The sequence below is a fragment of the Psittacula echo genome (assembly GCF_963264785.1).
Source record: "Psittacula echo genome assembly, chromosome: 1".
In the NCBI taxonomy this organism is placed as follows: Eukaryota; Metazoa; Chordata; class Aves; order Psittaciformes; family Psittacidae; genus Psittacula; species Psittacula echo.
In genome coordinates this window covers 155,725,161-155,742,225 of record NC_137735.1, presented here as the reverse complement: position 1 = coordinate 155,742,225, position 17,065 = coordinate 155,725,161, and the positions used below count along the sequence as shown (strand labels likewise).

At 39.3% G+C, this 17,065-nt stretch overlaps 1 protein-coding gene across 1 annotated transcript in view; it reads left to right on the top strand.

Moving 5' to 3' along the window:
- Positions 1–1,050: 1,050 nt before the first annotated feature.
- Positions 1,051–17,065, top strand: part of CNTN1 (contactin 1) — a gene marked incomplete at both ends in the record, with an annotated part of 137,298 nt that continues 121,283 nt past the window's right edge. Inside the window, 1 exon segment of the mRNA XM_080631191.1 lies at positions 1,051–1,086. Coding sequence (XP_080487317.1) covers positions 1,051–1,086 — 36 coding nt within the window.

Sequence of the window (17,065 nt, the reverse complement as noted above, 5' to 3'; positions counted from 1 at the left end):
AAAGACGCAGAGATATGTGGGAAGAAGTAGAAGCTTTGGGACCTATTCTAATTGATCTGGCAGATACAAGTTATGTGAGTTGTGCTAGACAAAAATGACGTATACGTGCATCTCTTCAGGTAGAATATAATATATGGATTGTAATGAAAGGATTCAAGTGAGAGTGGTCTAGTTTGCTGCTACGAACAAGGTGCAGGTGTATATGGGGCAAGGAATGTCTCATGGGGTAGAAGGGGTAGAAGTTACTCATATCTGCTCTTTGTTTCTGGAGATTCACTGTGCTATAAATGTGAAGTTAGGAAAGCATATTTGCTTCTCATGCTGTGTAGAGTTAAAAGGAGAAACAGGCTGCAGGGAATACCGACTTCAGATAAAAGGCTCAGATAATGCAGCTTTTTTAGAAGGTCAAAGAAATGCAGAGTCCAGATTAAACACTCTGCAATATGTAAATGCCACACCACATATGCTGGAGTTATGCTTGAGTGCTGCAGCGGGGAAGCCTGTGCCTGCATCCCCTTTTGGATGGAATATTATTTGTTGCAGTAAAGCAATTGCCCAGCCCCGATTGTTTTAGTGATGAGCTGATCAATATCCCATTACTGGATGTAACAGTTGCTGCAGGAAGTGCACAGAAGATTTTAATGCATGAATTATGCATGCTGTGCTCATTCTTTAGTCTCAGAGCAGAGTGACAGAGATTGTAAAGATGACTGGGGTAGTTTCTTGCATAAAGTGACTGCAGTGAAATGCTTCATATTTTCATGCACACAAGCAGCATTGAGTGGGACGGCCTATTTAAGAAGATATAAATCCCCAACCTTACAGCACGGAATGCTTGATTTGAAAGCATTGCAGCCATGTACAGAGCCGGTTTTCCTGCTGCCTAAACTGCTTTCCACTGAAGGCTGGCTGAGGGATGCTAACGGCTGTGCTTTGCTCTGAGGTCACAGTTTGAAGCCTTTTTTCTAATTTGCTTTCTGCCGCAGGAGAGGATCTGTGAAGTTTATTGCTGCAACCATCCCTGTAACATTCAAACTTGGAATAGTTATTATGAACAAAAGGACAAGCTGGAATTCTCCATCTAAGGTAAAAAAAAAAGGGGTATTTTTTATTTGTGGATTTGAGTGCAGAAGAGGCAGTATGCTGAGGCAGGATTATGATGATGCAGTGTGATTACATTGACTCAGATATCTGCGCTGGAATGCAGAGTCAGGATTCTCGGGTGGATACGGCTGCATGGATCCTACCAGTCTGATTGTTTTTAAATGGTTGTTTAAATGTTGCTGAGACTAAATTCTGTTATACTTCCTGAATCCTGCAGTTTGTTCAGGAGTCTGCATTTCTGATCAATTTTTATCGGCTATAGATGACTGCATTGTGGGGAGGGGCAGGACAGTCACCGAGATGATCAATATAATAACATGATCTATTTCATTAGCGGTCCTAACTGAATAATGACAATGAAATTCCATTTACTTTCTCCCCCCCACCCCCCTCCCACCCCCCCATCTGCACATTTTCTGTAACATTTGCAGGCTACAGTAAAATGCGTGTCAGGAAAACAAGTCCCAGGCTCTATTGCTTGGCTGTTCTGTAAATAACTAAGATGATCAAACTGTTACATTTTGGATAGAAGTCTGGGCTGTCATTCAGGGAGTAGACAAGCCTGCCCTTATTGTCCTTCACAAAACTGTGTACTGTCAGAGATTTTACATACAAAGATAATTATGGAATTTGCTGGAAAAAAAACAATAAAAAAATTAAAAGCATTCTACATTCTTTTCATTTGCACATTTGACAGTTTAGGGTATGCTGAATTGTCTAACCACTGTAGGTGTACAGTGAAAATATAATCTTTTAAAAGAAGATAAGTAAAATTAAATTTTTCTTGCCTGTTAAATTATTTACCACAATAGATGCTTAAAAATGTCTGTATCATTAATATTTTATGCATTTATAGATTTTCATATTTTGGAAAACACCGTACAAATGCTTAGTTTCTGTGTTCAGTAACTTGAAGATGTACCCATACTTTTTGAGATATATTGTCACAGAGTACTGAGAAATAGCTGGTTTAATAAACCTGAAAGCTGTTTGCTATGTGAAGGAGCAAGGTGTTGCGAGTCAGTATTACAGGCAGTCAAAACAGGATGCTGCCATTCCTTGGGTAAATGCCTTTTTATTTTGAGTTTTCGTCATTATTTTCCATTCACATCTAGTAACAACTGATTTGGCCAGTTTCGGATCCTTGAGTCCTTATGCCACATTGCACAGAAACACATACAGACCCCTGCCTCAATGAACAGTGTCTGTCTGGCTGTTAATTACCTAATAATCAGCTGGAAAATTGCTGTCCCAGAAATCAGGCTATGTTAATATCGCTCGACTGAAAACGTGACGTTTTTGAGCCCACTGTTCTGTGTGGAAGCACATGCCTTGTTGTATAGGTTAGCCTTGGCAGGCTGCACCCTACCTGCTGTGTGAAGGTGGGCATGCCCAGGGGTTTGTCCTTGCATCACCCTTCCTTCTCACGCTGGGGAAATCTGACTGTCTTGGGGATAAGGACTACATTCAGCTGGTGGGGAGAGGCAGTGCCGGTTCCTGGGATCCTGCAGGCCTGCTGAGTGCTGAGTCACAGAGCAGGTCTGGGAGGAGCTCACTGGCCCCTGGCTGTAGGCACAACAGTTTTTGCAGCGAGATGAAGCCTATACATGTACAGGGAAGAGGAGCATCTAGAAAGAGAGAGAGAGAGGGACATGGTAAAAATCCTCCCTGGCAAACACCGCATCGCACGTGTGTGGTGACTGCAAACACACTTCTGGCCATGTGAGCTCCAGGCTGGGAACCTGGGGGCATGGCAGTGACATCAGTGAAGAGCTCACACAGTAGTAACAGGAAAGATGTGTACGATAGCTGGCTGCTTGCAAATGTGCTAGTCATTCTGCATTCGCCATGGAGGATTGATTGTATTTTCTCTGCTTCTGCCATGAAATATCACCTGAAATGCGTAATTTTGCAGATTTTGCAGGCTTTCAACCATGAAAACAGATATAAAAAAGAGAATAGCTAACAGCAGAAAGAAAAATTCCTGAACTCCTCTCATTTGGTTCATACGGAATACCTAACATTGTGAATAACAGGAACTAAGTAAAATAGTGGAAACCTATTTCTGTGAGAGAGAATGACACGTATATAGGGAAGGGCTGCACATTCAAATACTGATTTCAGAGTGTATGTGGTTTATTGAAATATGGCTCAGCTGTTTCAGTGCTTTGCTACTATTTCTAAGTGTATCAGTGAATAAACATTACTTAAATTCTTTGACTGTCACAAATAAAAAGCATCATAGCTACACTCACAGTGCTAGTCTTATAACAACATCCTCATTTTCCTTCCATTGAAACTGAGGTATTTAAATTACCTGTGTTAAATGAGGAAACAGATCTAGTAATAAATGGTAAAGAGGTGGAAATACTAATTTTCTCTAGGAAATAATGGGTAGGATTTTCCAAGGTAATTGAGAAAGATATTCAGGGTCCATTGAAATTCACTAGGGACTGTGATCTTTAGTCTCTTTGGCTGAGATTTTCAAAGGAGCATATATAAATATTTCAGTCACTACAGAGCAAACAGCTTGAATAAAAAGCTAGTAAAACAAAGGCAGCCCAGCAACTATGTGCTGTTAACATAGGTAACTAGAGGAAGATGAATTAGAGAATTATTATTCTCCCCAATTTCTTCAGTAATTATATAATTTAAAATACCAAGAAATATTTCAGGATACTATACAGAGAAAAGGCTTAAGAAGGGAAGGTCTTGCAAGTATCTGATTAGTAAGGGATATTGTTCGAAAAAAAGCAGCTTATTGTGGACAGAAGTCTTCATTAATAACCTGTTGGAATAGTCTCTCTTTCTCATTATAACATCAAAGATTAAATTACAGCACTTGGTTTTCTCAAATTGCGACTTTGCAAATTGTAACCAGCTTGGGCTTAATTCTAGGAAATTACCTTGTAATAAATACATTTGCAATCAGGGAATTGATGCCTTCTACCAGATCTTATTGATTTTGCTCTTGCTTTAGGCTGCAGAGCAGATCCATTCAGTACAGTTAATAACTGAAGGGGTGACTATTTAGGAAAATAAGAAGTTTCAAGAGCTGATGCTTTGGGCATTGTGTGAACTCGAATGATCACAAATCAGTTCTCACTCCCTGTTGCAGTAAAATGGCACATTGTCAGATTTTTAAGTGAAGCCTCTGGTAAATAAAAGGAAAGGTTTCTTCTGGTCTGTATTGGTTTTCATTTGTTGCTGGAAAAGAAAGCAGAAATAATGCATATTAATAAGAGGAATTAGTAACAGGAATTAATGTGTAATAAATAATCATGAAGTTGGGATTGTACCAAAAGCAAAATAGGAGGTTAGCAAGAAAGAAATGTTTTTGTGTATATCTTTGCTAACAGGTGTATGCTTCTAAATTATTAATAACACAGTAAAAAGTATTTCTTCCCATACCTCACTGTGTTATACACTATTACTAGTCATTTATTTATTTTTTGCTTTTCCTACTGTGTTGGTGAAGAGATCGCTGAGAATAATCAAATTACTTTTACAAATTACAATTACTTATTGAATCCATCTTCAGACAGTTAATATTGATAATTGTGTAGAATCATTTTAAGCAAGGAACCTATGAATACTTCTATGCTTATTACCAAAAAAATATGTCAGTATATGTTTGTCTGTATCTAATAACTGCTTACTGAACAAATCTGTTCCCTGGGTGTTAGCTTTTCAGCATTAACTGAGAATAGCCACTTTTTCTTTCTCTTTGCATTGCCCTGTAAGTAACAGTGAAGGGACGACGGGGGTGAGTTTGGTTAAACTTATTGCTCATTGATAGCACCAAAACCTCATTTGACTTAGCTGAGCAGCAAAAGAACTGAAACCCCTTTATCTCATTTGCTGAAGACATTATTCACAGCGTAGTGATATTTCAGTATGTTGGAAACAAAGTCTTTAATCTTTTAGGAGAAATTGGTAAGAGGAGCTCATGTCTTAGGATTTCTAGTGGTAGCATTTTTACTAAAAAATCAAAAAGAAAGGCTGGCACACTAAGGATTACTTTATAAAAATAATTATTCACCTGCCTCTTGAGCTGGAAGCTATAAATTCATTGATTAATGTAGGTCAGTGAAACTAGAGATTTTCAGCTGAGCTTTTTGAGCTACATCTCTTTCCTTATTTTAGAAATGGGTTTAGTGTCTTAAAGCCTGGATCTGGTACGGGTATTCCTGCTGCATCCTACAGCAGTAATGCACAGGGGGCTTGTTAACTGGTGGAACAGTGTGGCAGAAAAAAAAATAATCATAGACAGCAAAGTCTACCCCTCAAGGTTTATTGTTTGAAGCAGGTAGACTACATTAAGATAATAGCACAGAAATCTGCAAACCTTTCACAATGGAGGGTTCAAACACAGGGTTTTCCTCCGTGTGCTAGAATCTGACCGGACCACAGTGTTTATCTGTCTTCATCACAGCAACTGATCTCCTACCCTGAATCCTTCTTCAAAGGGAATGGGAATGACGGTCTTATTCATAAGATGCAAGTCTCTTCCAACTGCACTCTCTTGCTGGATGAAATTATCCTCAGGCTGTTTGTTTATTTCCATGTGGAGAAGCCCAGCAGACTCAAGAAGTCTCACTGGTGCTCTTGTCATCAGATGAACGCCAGCAGTTTGACATTTTTGTGTCATGAGGCTCCATACTGGCTGTTACTGACCGGAAAATTTTGTTAGACATGAAATACAAAATTGGACTGGATTAACTGATAGAAATGAAGAACTGTATTAGTCCATATGTGGCTACAGTAATGATGATCGCTTTTATATCCCAGCAGACACTCTGGGAGAGCACAGGCTATATTTTCTTATAGGAAAACACTGCTATCTGAATAAATGGAATCTTTTAACTCATTAGACCACCAAAATAATGAGCTTACATGTTAGAGACCATAACCACAAAGTGCTTTACTGAGTGTTTCAACAACTTGTAGCTGGTCTGTGCCAAATTCTGGCTTACATTCTGTGAGTGAGGTTCAACTGTTTTTAGGGACCAAAGTACATAGCCTTTCATGGTGGGGCTGGAAGCAGACTCTTCCTAAACATGCTCCTTATTTAACGTCTGAAAGACTGGGCCCCTTTGAAAATGTTCTTACTGGGAAATGAGTGGGATTTCATAGCTGCAGGGAATGACTGCAGAGCGATCACAAATTTGGCCAGTCTTTGTCCTCCTTCTGGGACAGAGCATGCTGTTCCCTTACGCTTTTTGATGGGAAATTAGAGATGGCCCTAGGGAGAAGTCTCAGCCAAGGGTTGTGAGCTGGGAACTGGCAGACTTTCTCTTTCCAAATGGGACAGAGGTATCAGAAAGTTTTCTACTTGGTTTTACTTTTTTTTTTTTTTTAACTTTTTTTGGAAACCTGTTTCTTAGAGTAACATAACATGAGTCTTCTTTACCACATTCACATGTAGTTTAATACGAATGAAACCAGTACGGGCTTCCATTAATATAATTTCTGCAGTGTCTTTAAGTCAGATGCAGGAGGAAAAGGGTTTGGGATGGAGAAGAGGAACCCTTGTGACAAAAAGCAATAGCTTCTCCAGAATCCCTCACATCTTATGAGGAGGTGGTCTGTTTGAAATGACTGGGGGATTATTTAGGTTGACCTAGGGTTTGAAGCTCTCATAAGGAGCCTCTTTGTCATGCAATATGTGAATAGAGTAAGGCCTGTTTAGTCACAGCTTTGCCAAATATTTGTAGTAGTTTAAGATAGGGTCTTTCGCAACGTAAATGATTCTATGATTCTAAAATCACAGATGAGGTGTACATGAATTTACTGATAGCATTGATTGGGATTTGATACTATTGATCAGGTATTTGATTATGTGGAATCACATTTATACAAATTGTGACTTGACCAAACAGCCCAAACAATCATATCTTACATGTTTATTATACCTCACATAAATCAGACACTTCAAAAGGAAGCTCAATATGAATAGAAATAATAGCATAGAAATGTAAACTCCTCTGCTTCCCTGCACCGGAATTCATGGGGCTCAGTATAAACTGGCAAAGGCAGCCTCAACACATCATGCTGGTTCTTTCGTCCTACAGCTAGGGTTTCAGATAACCCATCAACCACATGCCTGTAGAGGAGAGCTGTACCTGAACTGCTTATAAATTACACACAGCTCAAGATCTTCTCACTGGCTACTACTGCCAACACTATAGCTGTTAATCTCTTTTTTTGCCTGCAGTAACACCATATTTGAGAGTTACACATTTTTTCCATGGAAGGCAAGAGAATTTCTGATGTTAACCTACTTTTTTTTTTTTTTTTTTTAATCTTACGACCCCAAGAAATCCCCAGCTGCATTTTTAAGACATTTTGAACTACTTCATGGCAAAAACCAAGAATGACAAATGATCTGAACTTGCGAGCCATTATTGTAACAAATGTACTTAAGGTTTCATCTTTCTACCATTTCTGCATTTGTTGGCAGTGTCACAGAATCATGTCCACAGAGGAGCTGTTCCAAATTTGTGTTTCAGATTCCTCAATAATTTTTTTCACAATAAAAGATGTCAGGAATTCCTATTACCACATTTGTGGTGGTAACATAGCATTGTCTTAAACGTAGCTGCATTTGTAGAATTACTTCTGCACTTTGTTTCATTACTGGTTTTATAATCTGCTTGAAGCAGTGAAAATCCTCCTCCTCTCCCATCTTCTGCGGTGATTTAGTGGCTAACGTCAGCCTCAGCGCACCCCAAGCATTAGTGCTGGGGCATTTTTCCCTGCTTTTGCTGGGAAATGTCAACACTTGAGCTTGGGCACTTTATCCTCTTATTAAGCATCTCCAACACACTGAGCAAGAGTGTTACCCCTTCTGTCCTCTTACTGGCAGAGCTGCTCTGAAACCTATGGGAAGCTTTCCCATTGGAATAGTTAGACTTAGCTAATTAATAACTTGACACCAATGATGTATGATACTCTCCAGTGTATTTTCTCTTCTTGATTTTAATTGTAAGAAGCATGAAAAAATCCAGGAAACAAAATTTATCATTCAATCTATTTTTGGCCTCCCAAGGGTTTCACATATACTCTATGAAATTGTAGTTTATTGATTAATTCACTAAATAGGGGAGAAGAGAACAGGTTCTCATCCTGATGAAAAGATGCTGAAAGTATAACATTGCATATCATTGTCAGTAAAGGCAGGACTGCAGCACTTCAGAGCAAACTCTGCTAAAAATGCACGTGTCTTCAACCTGATGACAGTGGCGCAAGTGGCTCTAGCTCATAATGCAGCTTCAAAATTAAGACAGATTAGTTTATAAGGAAATCCATGTAAATAAAGCTTTTCTATGGAGTCTCAGATGTCCTCTCATGATTGTATGAAAGCAAGAAAATGGTACAATTTTCTGCTCTGGAAACGCTCCATTGCTAGATATTTCTGCCTGCCATGAGAAGGGTACTTTTTCTTTCATGTGCAGGAGTTGTCATAGAATGTTTATAGTTGGAAGGGACCTTCAGATCACCTAGTTCTGACTTACCATAGTTCTTTGAGCAGGGTATCAGCTGTACCTGCAGAGGCAGGGGCAGGATCTGTCTCAAAAATAGCAGCTCACTGCTGAATAGCAGGCACTGAGTTCAGCCTTTTCCAGCTGTGCTTAAGTCCGTCAGATTTGCTCGGTTCCCCAACTCAGACTGATAGCAGCAGAGCCTGGGTATATGTACATTTTAAAGTGCATTTCTGGCTCTTGTGCACTGTAGGATTTTACTCCTGAATTTTACTCATATAGAGCAAATAATTCTCATTTTGTTTTTAGAATATTTTAGTGGCCATCAGCTTCTATATAGCAAGCACCAAGAAGTATGTGCTTGATTCATGATGTATCATTGTCTGTATTCCAGTTGCTCATACCCAATCTGATTAGTTCTTTGGTATTGATGAGAGGAGGAAGCCTGATGTGACATTGCAAGACATATGAAACAGGAATGATTTTGTTGTGAAATGTAAGAATAAGATTCTTCAAAACGTATGAAATAGCATAGATGTACAGTAAGTCTTTTGCCTTGGAAAGGGATGTCTGAGCAGAGTAAGGGGAGCTCTTGTAATATTACAAAGGGTGTGCAGAATATGAATAGGAATGACTGTGACTGTTGCTTCCAATGTTTTCATTCAAACCTCCCTTGTTCTATAATGAGAAACTATTCATGTCATAGCTGCAGAGTGTAGAGGTGCAGAATGTTCTTATATGGGCTGAGAAAGCAATGAGACAAATTTGCAGAGGAGCAATCTGTCAAAGGCTATTAGGCAGAAAGGTGTTACCTCCAATGCGGGAAGTCCCCAGATCATAGAGTCGTTTAGGTTGGAAAAGATCTTTAAGATCATCGAGTCTAGCTATTGATGCTATAACCATATAGCTATATATAGCTATAACCAGCACAGCATTAGATAAGTCAGCATGCGGACAGAACCATCAACAGTGTCACATTTCCACATGGTTTTTAACTACAATTCAAAGGAAAAGACAGAAAAGGCACACTGTTCAGGACTTTGAGTGGTAAGAGGTGTGCTGTGAGTCAAAGCCACAGCACTGTCTGCCTATCTCAGTTAAAAGGATTTAATCTGCCTTTAAAGGTCTTCTGCACACCCCCAGGTGCAAGCAGGTAAATCCAGAATACCTGCAGTCATTGCTGGATCCCACCCAGGAGTTAATTACTGGCTTTGCAGTACAATTTGAAGTGTTTAATTCTGGGGAAGTTGCAGAGTTACTGCATCCTGTCTGGATTCTCTGGGGCACTGTCAGGGACAGAACTGCCAGGTCCGATGTGCCATGGTTGTAACCTGTACGGCTGTTCTGAGTTTCAGGTGAGGGTTGTGCCAGCGTTGTAGCTGGCAGCTGAACAAGCTGCCATGTGTGGTGCTGTGGAGGCTCTGGGCAGTATAGCTGGCCATATGCAGGTGATCACAGGCTGCTGGGATGCTGCCAGACCCCTCAGGACTTTTTGGGTTAAGCTGTGAGCTGAGAGTACAGCCCAAAATCAGGAGGTTACTATCCCTGGCATTGGTGATCATTTCTTCAGAGGATTCGTACCTTCTGTTGCTTATTAGTAAACTTACAACGCAGGTTCATCAACATCATTTTGAGGTTTGCTTTTTGGGGATTTTTTTGTTTGTTTTATGTTGTTTGCTATAATTTTATAGCATAATTGATGAAAAATCCTTTTAGACATTGTGTGTTCTGTGAAATAAATGGACATATGTTTGCATATGGAGTCAGATGAAATAAACCAGTACGAATTGGAACAGATGGAAACACACTTGTGCATGGAAGTATAATGCTTACCATATACTAGAGGAGCTATAATGAAACTGTATCTAGCATTGCATGCTAAGAAGAAGGAAACACCCTCCTACCCTCCTCCCAACATTAATTTGCACCTGAAATGCAATCAGTAGTGAGCTAGCACATTAAAGCAGGAGATGATAGACAGTTGAGTACCATCTGGCATAAAATACAACCCCCCTTTACCTGTTGTTTGTGTTGGAAAGATCTACCTGGGCTGCAGCAACCAGAAGTCCTAGTGGCCTAGTAACCATCCAGACCAGGAAGATTTTTTTTTAAAGGGCTTTTGTTGAGAAGAGAGCCTTAATTTTCCAGAGGCTGGTAAAGAACCTTTTCCAAGGACTGAGTCTATGTAAGCATTTAGTAATATTCAGAGAACTGATAACATTGGGTTATTTTCTGTTGTGCTCCCTATAGAGCATCTGTACCTTTGTGAGAGGTCCAGGTCTGGCTGATCACACGTGATGGGTTGAGTGAAAGTGTATGCAGAGGAGAGCTGTTGGGTGACATAGTGCAAGGCCGTAGGCAAGGCCATACTGCACCAGACCTGGTCCAGCATCCTGCCTGGAGCGGCCACTAACAGCAGATACCCCTCACTGCTCTACCTCTCCTTCATCCTTCAGCTGCTCAGAGAACGCCTGATGTGGAGCCAGCTGGTGGGTGTTTAATAGCCACCGATCAACCTGTCCTCCTAGAATTCGTTTAATCTCTTTTTGAACTCGTTTATCTCTTCAGATGCTTATAAAGGCATTTTGATGACACTCCTCTCTGTGCTTGTAATATGTTCTTGTTTTCAGCCTGATGGGAGTTTAGACAATTGTGTCAAAACTTCCTCAAACAGGGAAAGTATGAAGATAAAAGAATTTAAAACCAGCAAAATGTGTTTTCCCAGGGAAACTTCATTCTCTTAACTACCACAGCACGCCTTGGATGCTGTAACGTGCTTCCTCTTTGTTCCCTACAGTGAAGATGAACACTGTATCTCAGTACTTTTCAAGGTGACTCTTAAAAGAGTTTTTTCACTGTATCTCTGCTGTGCCTGCAGAGGATTTGCAGGTGACTTTGTTTTCCTGGTTCTGCTGTGCATCTTCTTGTCATGAATTACAGACTTCCTTATACTGCCTGCTGTTTGTATTAGAGTCCAGAGAAAAAGAAAAAGAGAAGTAAATGTGTGCTGTTCATTTCTATACTTGTCATATTTATTTTCTCTCTTAGGCTGAAAGAAGTATATGCAATTGAGGCCTATATAAATACTATTATTTTGCACTAATTATTCATCTGTTAAGTTTTGTTAACCTGTGAAAGGTGAGATCTTGAAAAAGCACTAGAGATTGTGTTTTCAGGGAATAAAGGAAAATTAAATGCTGCAGCTTCCATCTGTAGTGCCCTTTTATTCTTAGCATGCTTTTTGTGTGCATCCAAAACCTTTCACTTACATTAGAATGACACTTACATTGTCCCTGCTCATTGCAAGGGATAGGACTAGATGACCTTTAAAGGTCTTCCAGCCGAAACCCTTCTGTGATTCTATGATTAAATGAAATTTCAGCCAAAACTTCTGATGGTGGAGGTACCATGAGTAATTAACAGCAGTGGTGCTTGAACTACTGGCAAAATGAGACTGCAACAGTAAGGTTACAAAAGGTTATCTGCTGTGGAAGTAAACCCATTGCCTGCCAGTGGCCTGATGCTGTCAATCAAGTAATTTTGTGTAGGTGCCATGTGGCTGTGCAGTACAATGGCTCTTTCTTGAGCGAGGCTTTATCATGGGGAGTAAATACAAGGAATTAGCTCTTCTGTCAGTTGCAGTGAAGCACAAATCAAACAGGCCAAGTGTCTTGTTTTACCTCAGTTCATTATGTTTAATGTAGGAAGACCAATGATTCCTTCTTCCCATGTTTATTTGAAATAAAAATGCTTAGGGAATTTGATTATATTTTGTACCCAGAACAGCAGCTTTTGAGCCTTCACTGGGAATCTTAAGACTTTCTTGTAGCACAGATAATAACTGTGTCCTTGATTTTAATGACTTTCTCCAGCACTAGAAGATGTCAGAAGTCTTTCTGTGAATATTCTGTATATATTTGTCAGTATTTCTTGCTGTGTGGAGCTCAGCAGGCAATGGCTGCATATAACCCACTCACTGTACCTAATTATTCCGAGAGATTTCTGCAGTAATGCCTGTGGTGGAACATACCTGATGGAGTACATGAACTACAGGGTAAGGTGCAGTTGTTCATGGAAACCAAAAGAACAAGGAATAAGGAAATAATTTATTTTTTAACAGTAAGTTGTAAATAAATAAGTAAAGGGAAATTTGTGATGTCTTTCAGGCAGCAAACAGAGATGAAGCATTTCTAAGCTGAATTGAAAGCTTGAAAATGAAGTTTAAATTTATGGGTGTGGACATTTTTCCTGTCCTTTCAGAAATAAACAGTGAGTAGCTGGATTTGAAAGAAATTGTATGGAGTCACTTCATTTTCGTCCAGTAGCCAAAGGCAAGTTTTGCAGGTTGGAAACTCATTTTGATGTCCCATGGAGTCGTAGCTGGAAAACAACTGTGCCCAGTGGTGCGTTCCATCACAAGGGACTCTGGGAATGCCACCATTCCAGTGTTCGGAATGGCCAGAGGATCTGAAAGGTAGTGGGATTAACGTTCTCTTCGTTATCAAGCCATACAACATGCTTGTGTATGAATTCTGGGAGAACAAAACTGCAATTGATCTTCAAGTTGTGTTTGTTTGATCTATATTCCCCTGAAAATGTAACTAGAAATTCTGAATAGTTGAGAGTGGTGTGGTGTAGAGTCCCTGTCATTTTTACAGTAAATACCTTATAGGTTCTTTACTACTCTGTAGGAAAGCATGAGGCAAACTGGTTCATCTAAGACCTTCCCTTATATTCCAGTCAAGAGTTTCTTGTTGGTTCATATGCATGTATAACAGGTAAAATGCAGCCTAAGAAACATATGTTTATAGGTGTTTTTTCTTTGTCAATTAAAAATGGTTCAAGTTAGATAATTGTTTAATTTTAAATTTATTAACACTTTGATAGTTTGACACAGATTCAAACATTTAAGAGTAGTTTTAAGGTTTTCCCTATTAATTTCTGTACAAAATATTCTTCTTATATGCAGCATCCATGCAATGTTGATCAGTCTCTTGATTTTTATAAGTTATTTATGCTGAGGCTGAGAACAAAATGACGAGCATCTTTAAGGCTTTATACCGTGAGAGTCACAATTTGTTCTCTGTTAATTTCTTTTGATGTATAGTTAATAAAATATTAGCTAATTTCACATTCAGAAATGTATTCACTTCCTTCTCTCCCAAAGAAGGGTGAAGGATATGATTTATGCGCTATGCTTAGACTTTCTTTCCTCCAGCACTTAATTTTAAAATGATGTTTAGGTTGTAAATTTAGCTGGTTTTAATTAATTTTAACATCTTAACTTTTCTTAATGAAATGTTTTGTCAAGTCCAGAAAAAAAACCCAAAACAAACCACCCTACAAAAAAAAAAAACAACACTGAAGCATTTCTTTAGTGGTTTTGTCTGAGAAGTGGTTAACTACAAATACTAATATTTTTCTCAGCCCTCAATGTACTTTATGGAAGAGGAATAGCTGTAGATGAATTAATTAACAAATCCTGTTTGTGAGCCATCACCTAATTACATTGCAGTAGTCTAGAATCCCACCTAGAAAAACATTTTTGACATTATGTTAGGTTGTCCTGCACAGTTGCTATAATTAACATAATAGTTGCAATAAATTTGCTGTGTCGATGTACTTTATACTGCACCAGCATATTGAGAAAGCAACACAAAATATTCAGCTGAAATTAGGAATGCTTGTACCACTTTTGTATTTTAATCAACAGGTAATCTTGATTAAGCTAAATCTTGGGGTATTTTTTTCCAAGATAATATTTCTTTATGCCTGCACCTTATTAGCATACGCCAAAAGTGTGTCCTGTGGCTCCATGTGGACTGTGCAGTCAGGATAGAGAAGCAGGAGAACAGCCACAAGAAGGACTTAAAGGAGAAATCCATGTTGATGCATAGCTCTGAAATGCAGAAGAGCATTTCTGTACCTATTTGGTTGCTTCCTGGGCCGATTCTCCCCTCCGTGATTCCCTATTAAGAGACCCAGAGGTGAACCTTGCAGAATTGCTTGCGTCCTCTGTTTTCCGTCATCCAGTTCTACTGCAGGAAGGCACAGTCAGATTCTCATGGTTAATCTTTCATTATGATTATTTGAAGAATGGTGGCATTACATTTCATTATGGCATTGATAATTTCCTTAGGCCCCTCAAACCTTGGATGCATGGCAGGCTGATCTTAATCTAAAGCTGAACACCTCCATGTAGTTACTCAAATAGCAGGTAAGGATGGAATTTGATGCAGTGATCTGAGAAACAGCCGGTGCCTTTCTAAGGGCTTAAGGTAATCAAAGCCCAGAAACATAAAATGCTGCTGTATAAAAATTGTTACTTGTTTACTTCTGAATCAGTTTTTGTTGAACATGATATTTTCTAATGCTTTACTAGAAATAGATTTATTTAAAAATAGAGGATTGTAGACTAAGGAAAGGCCTCCTGCTGTCAGAAAGCATTGTGTTCTTTAACTTCTTTCAAAAAGATGTCCATTTTTAACAACAGTTGTTGGCTCCCACTCCTTCCTTGGAAGGCTGTTCCACAGTACTCCTCCTTTGATGGCTATAAATGTCACCGTAGGAAAAACTAATTTATTTTTCTAATACTAATTCCTGAATCAAATACTTTTCTGAAGAGTTAATCTGCAAAGTCTGGTTTCTAGCAACTGTGCCTGATCTCATCAGGTGCTTGTGCACATTTAATTGCCTTTTATCATATGCTCAGGAGTGCGAATTTTGCCACTCTTCATTTTAATTTTTCCTACCACTGTCAGAGACATGAAAAGGCAGCATGCTTAGGCGTCAAACCAGGGCTTTCCTTCTGCCTCATCTCTCAGACATAATATCATTGTCCTCAAGCTGTTCTTTGGCTTTGCTTTACACACATGCGATGCACACACAGTTTGAATATGCTCTTTCTACAGTGTTGGGTTTAGTGCAATTTAGTGCAGCATGGCAAGTTTGGTGACTCAGCCTTTCCTTAAGTTCTTTCATTGTCCTTCTATTCCTGCTCTTTTATAAGTGCATAGTAGCATACAGGGGAATTTATAAAGGATATTACATCTTTAAAGTTTTCAGTTAAAAGAATTCGTAAGTAACCTTTCTGTCCCACCTTTATTTGTCCAGAACAGAATTAACGTTGCTGAAGTCCTTAGCTTTATTATTGGTATGAAAATAGCACCTCTTCTTGCCCTTGCATTTAATTCTCTCAGCACTCAAGCTTCATGGAGTCATTCATTCTAAAGTACAAGCAGGGACCACTCTGGCATTCTTTTGTTCTTAGTACAAGGCTGATGGGAAAGCATGTGCTGTAATGTGTCACGGTAATCGCATATCAACAAAATGTCCTCAGAACAGTGACATCAACTAGAATATTTCTCAGATTTAATCTGAGTAAAAGTCAGTAAATCATCAAGGTTGAGGTTAGTGACTATTGTTACTATTTGTTACTGTTGCGGTTCACCTGACTGTTTCATCATCAACACTGATGTTAGGCATGCCTTCTCTGTGGTATTTTGCTTTGACACAATTCTGGAATCCAGAACAGAAGGAACCAGAAAATGCCATCTGGTCTCTGAGCCAGAGAAGAATTCAATTGCTGTGGGCTACAGATTCTTCTGCAGGCTTTAAGTCTAGGACAGTCTTGTTCCAAGTTGCTCTTGTTTCATTCCTTCAGAACTGAGCAAGTTAGGCCATCTTTTGTAAAATGGTTCAGTTCTGGTTTTTTTTTTTCTATTTCAATGGGCTGACCTCAGACTTCTGACGATTTCTGTCTGACATGAATGCAGTGGTGTCCTGTCCTGGTGCCCAGCTCATACAAACACCACTGTAGTTCAGTCATTAAGCTAAAGAAAGTCATCCTTTGACTGAACTGTTTGTTTAGTGAGGCTAACCAGTTTCTTCTAAATATCTGGATTTTGCTGTTCAGCCCTCGTTAGCAAAAAAACAGTTCCAGATTTATGTAAGCTCAACTCAGGCCTAGGCTTAGTGGCCTCCTTAGCTCTGCAGGTGTAAAAGGAGAGTGGGGCAGGAAAGCTGACAAAAGGAAACCTCTTGATTGCTTTTCTGTGAGATGCAGAATATGCTCTTCATCCAAGCCTCTTGGCAATGAGATGGGCATGATCCTTCAGTAAGATTTCTCAGGTTATCAGGACTGCTGGTGTGGCCAAGATCAGCAGTAATGCACTGTTGTCATGGCTGCAGTGGCAAACATCATGTTTGGTACAAGCAGATGTAGCCTGTAAAAACCTAAGGAGAAAGAAATGGAATTCTGCTTCAGCTTTGGGCTGCATCTTATTAGCATTTACTTAGAATAAGAGATTAGGAATATGAGAAGAAAGTGATTCAACTTCATTTTTTCTTCAATCAGGAAAGAAACAGCTGTTACTGGGACAACTTGAAGGGGTTGTAAGGGACATTGGGGAGTAAATCACAGCATGTAAGTGGAACTCATTCTGCATCTCGGGTTTTTAAAAAAGGCAGAAAAAACG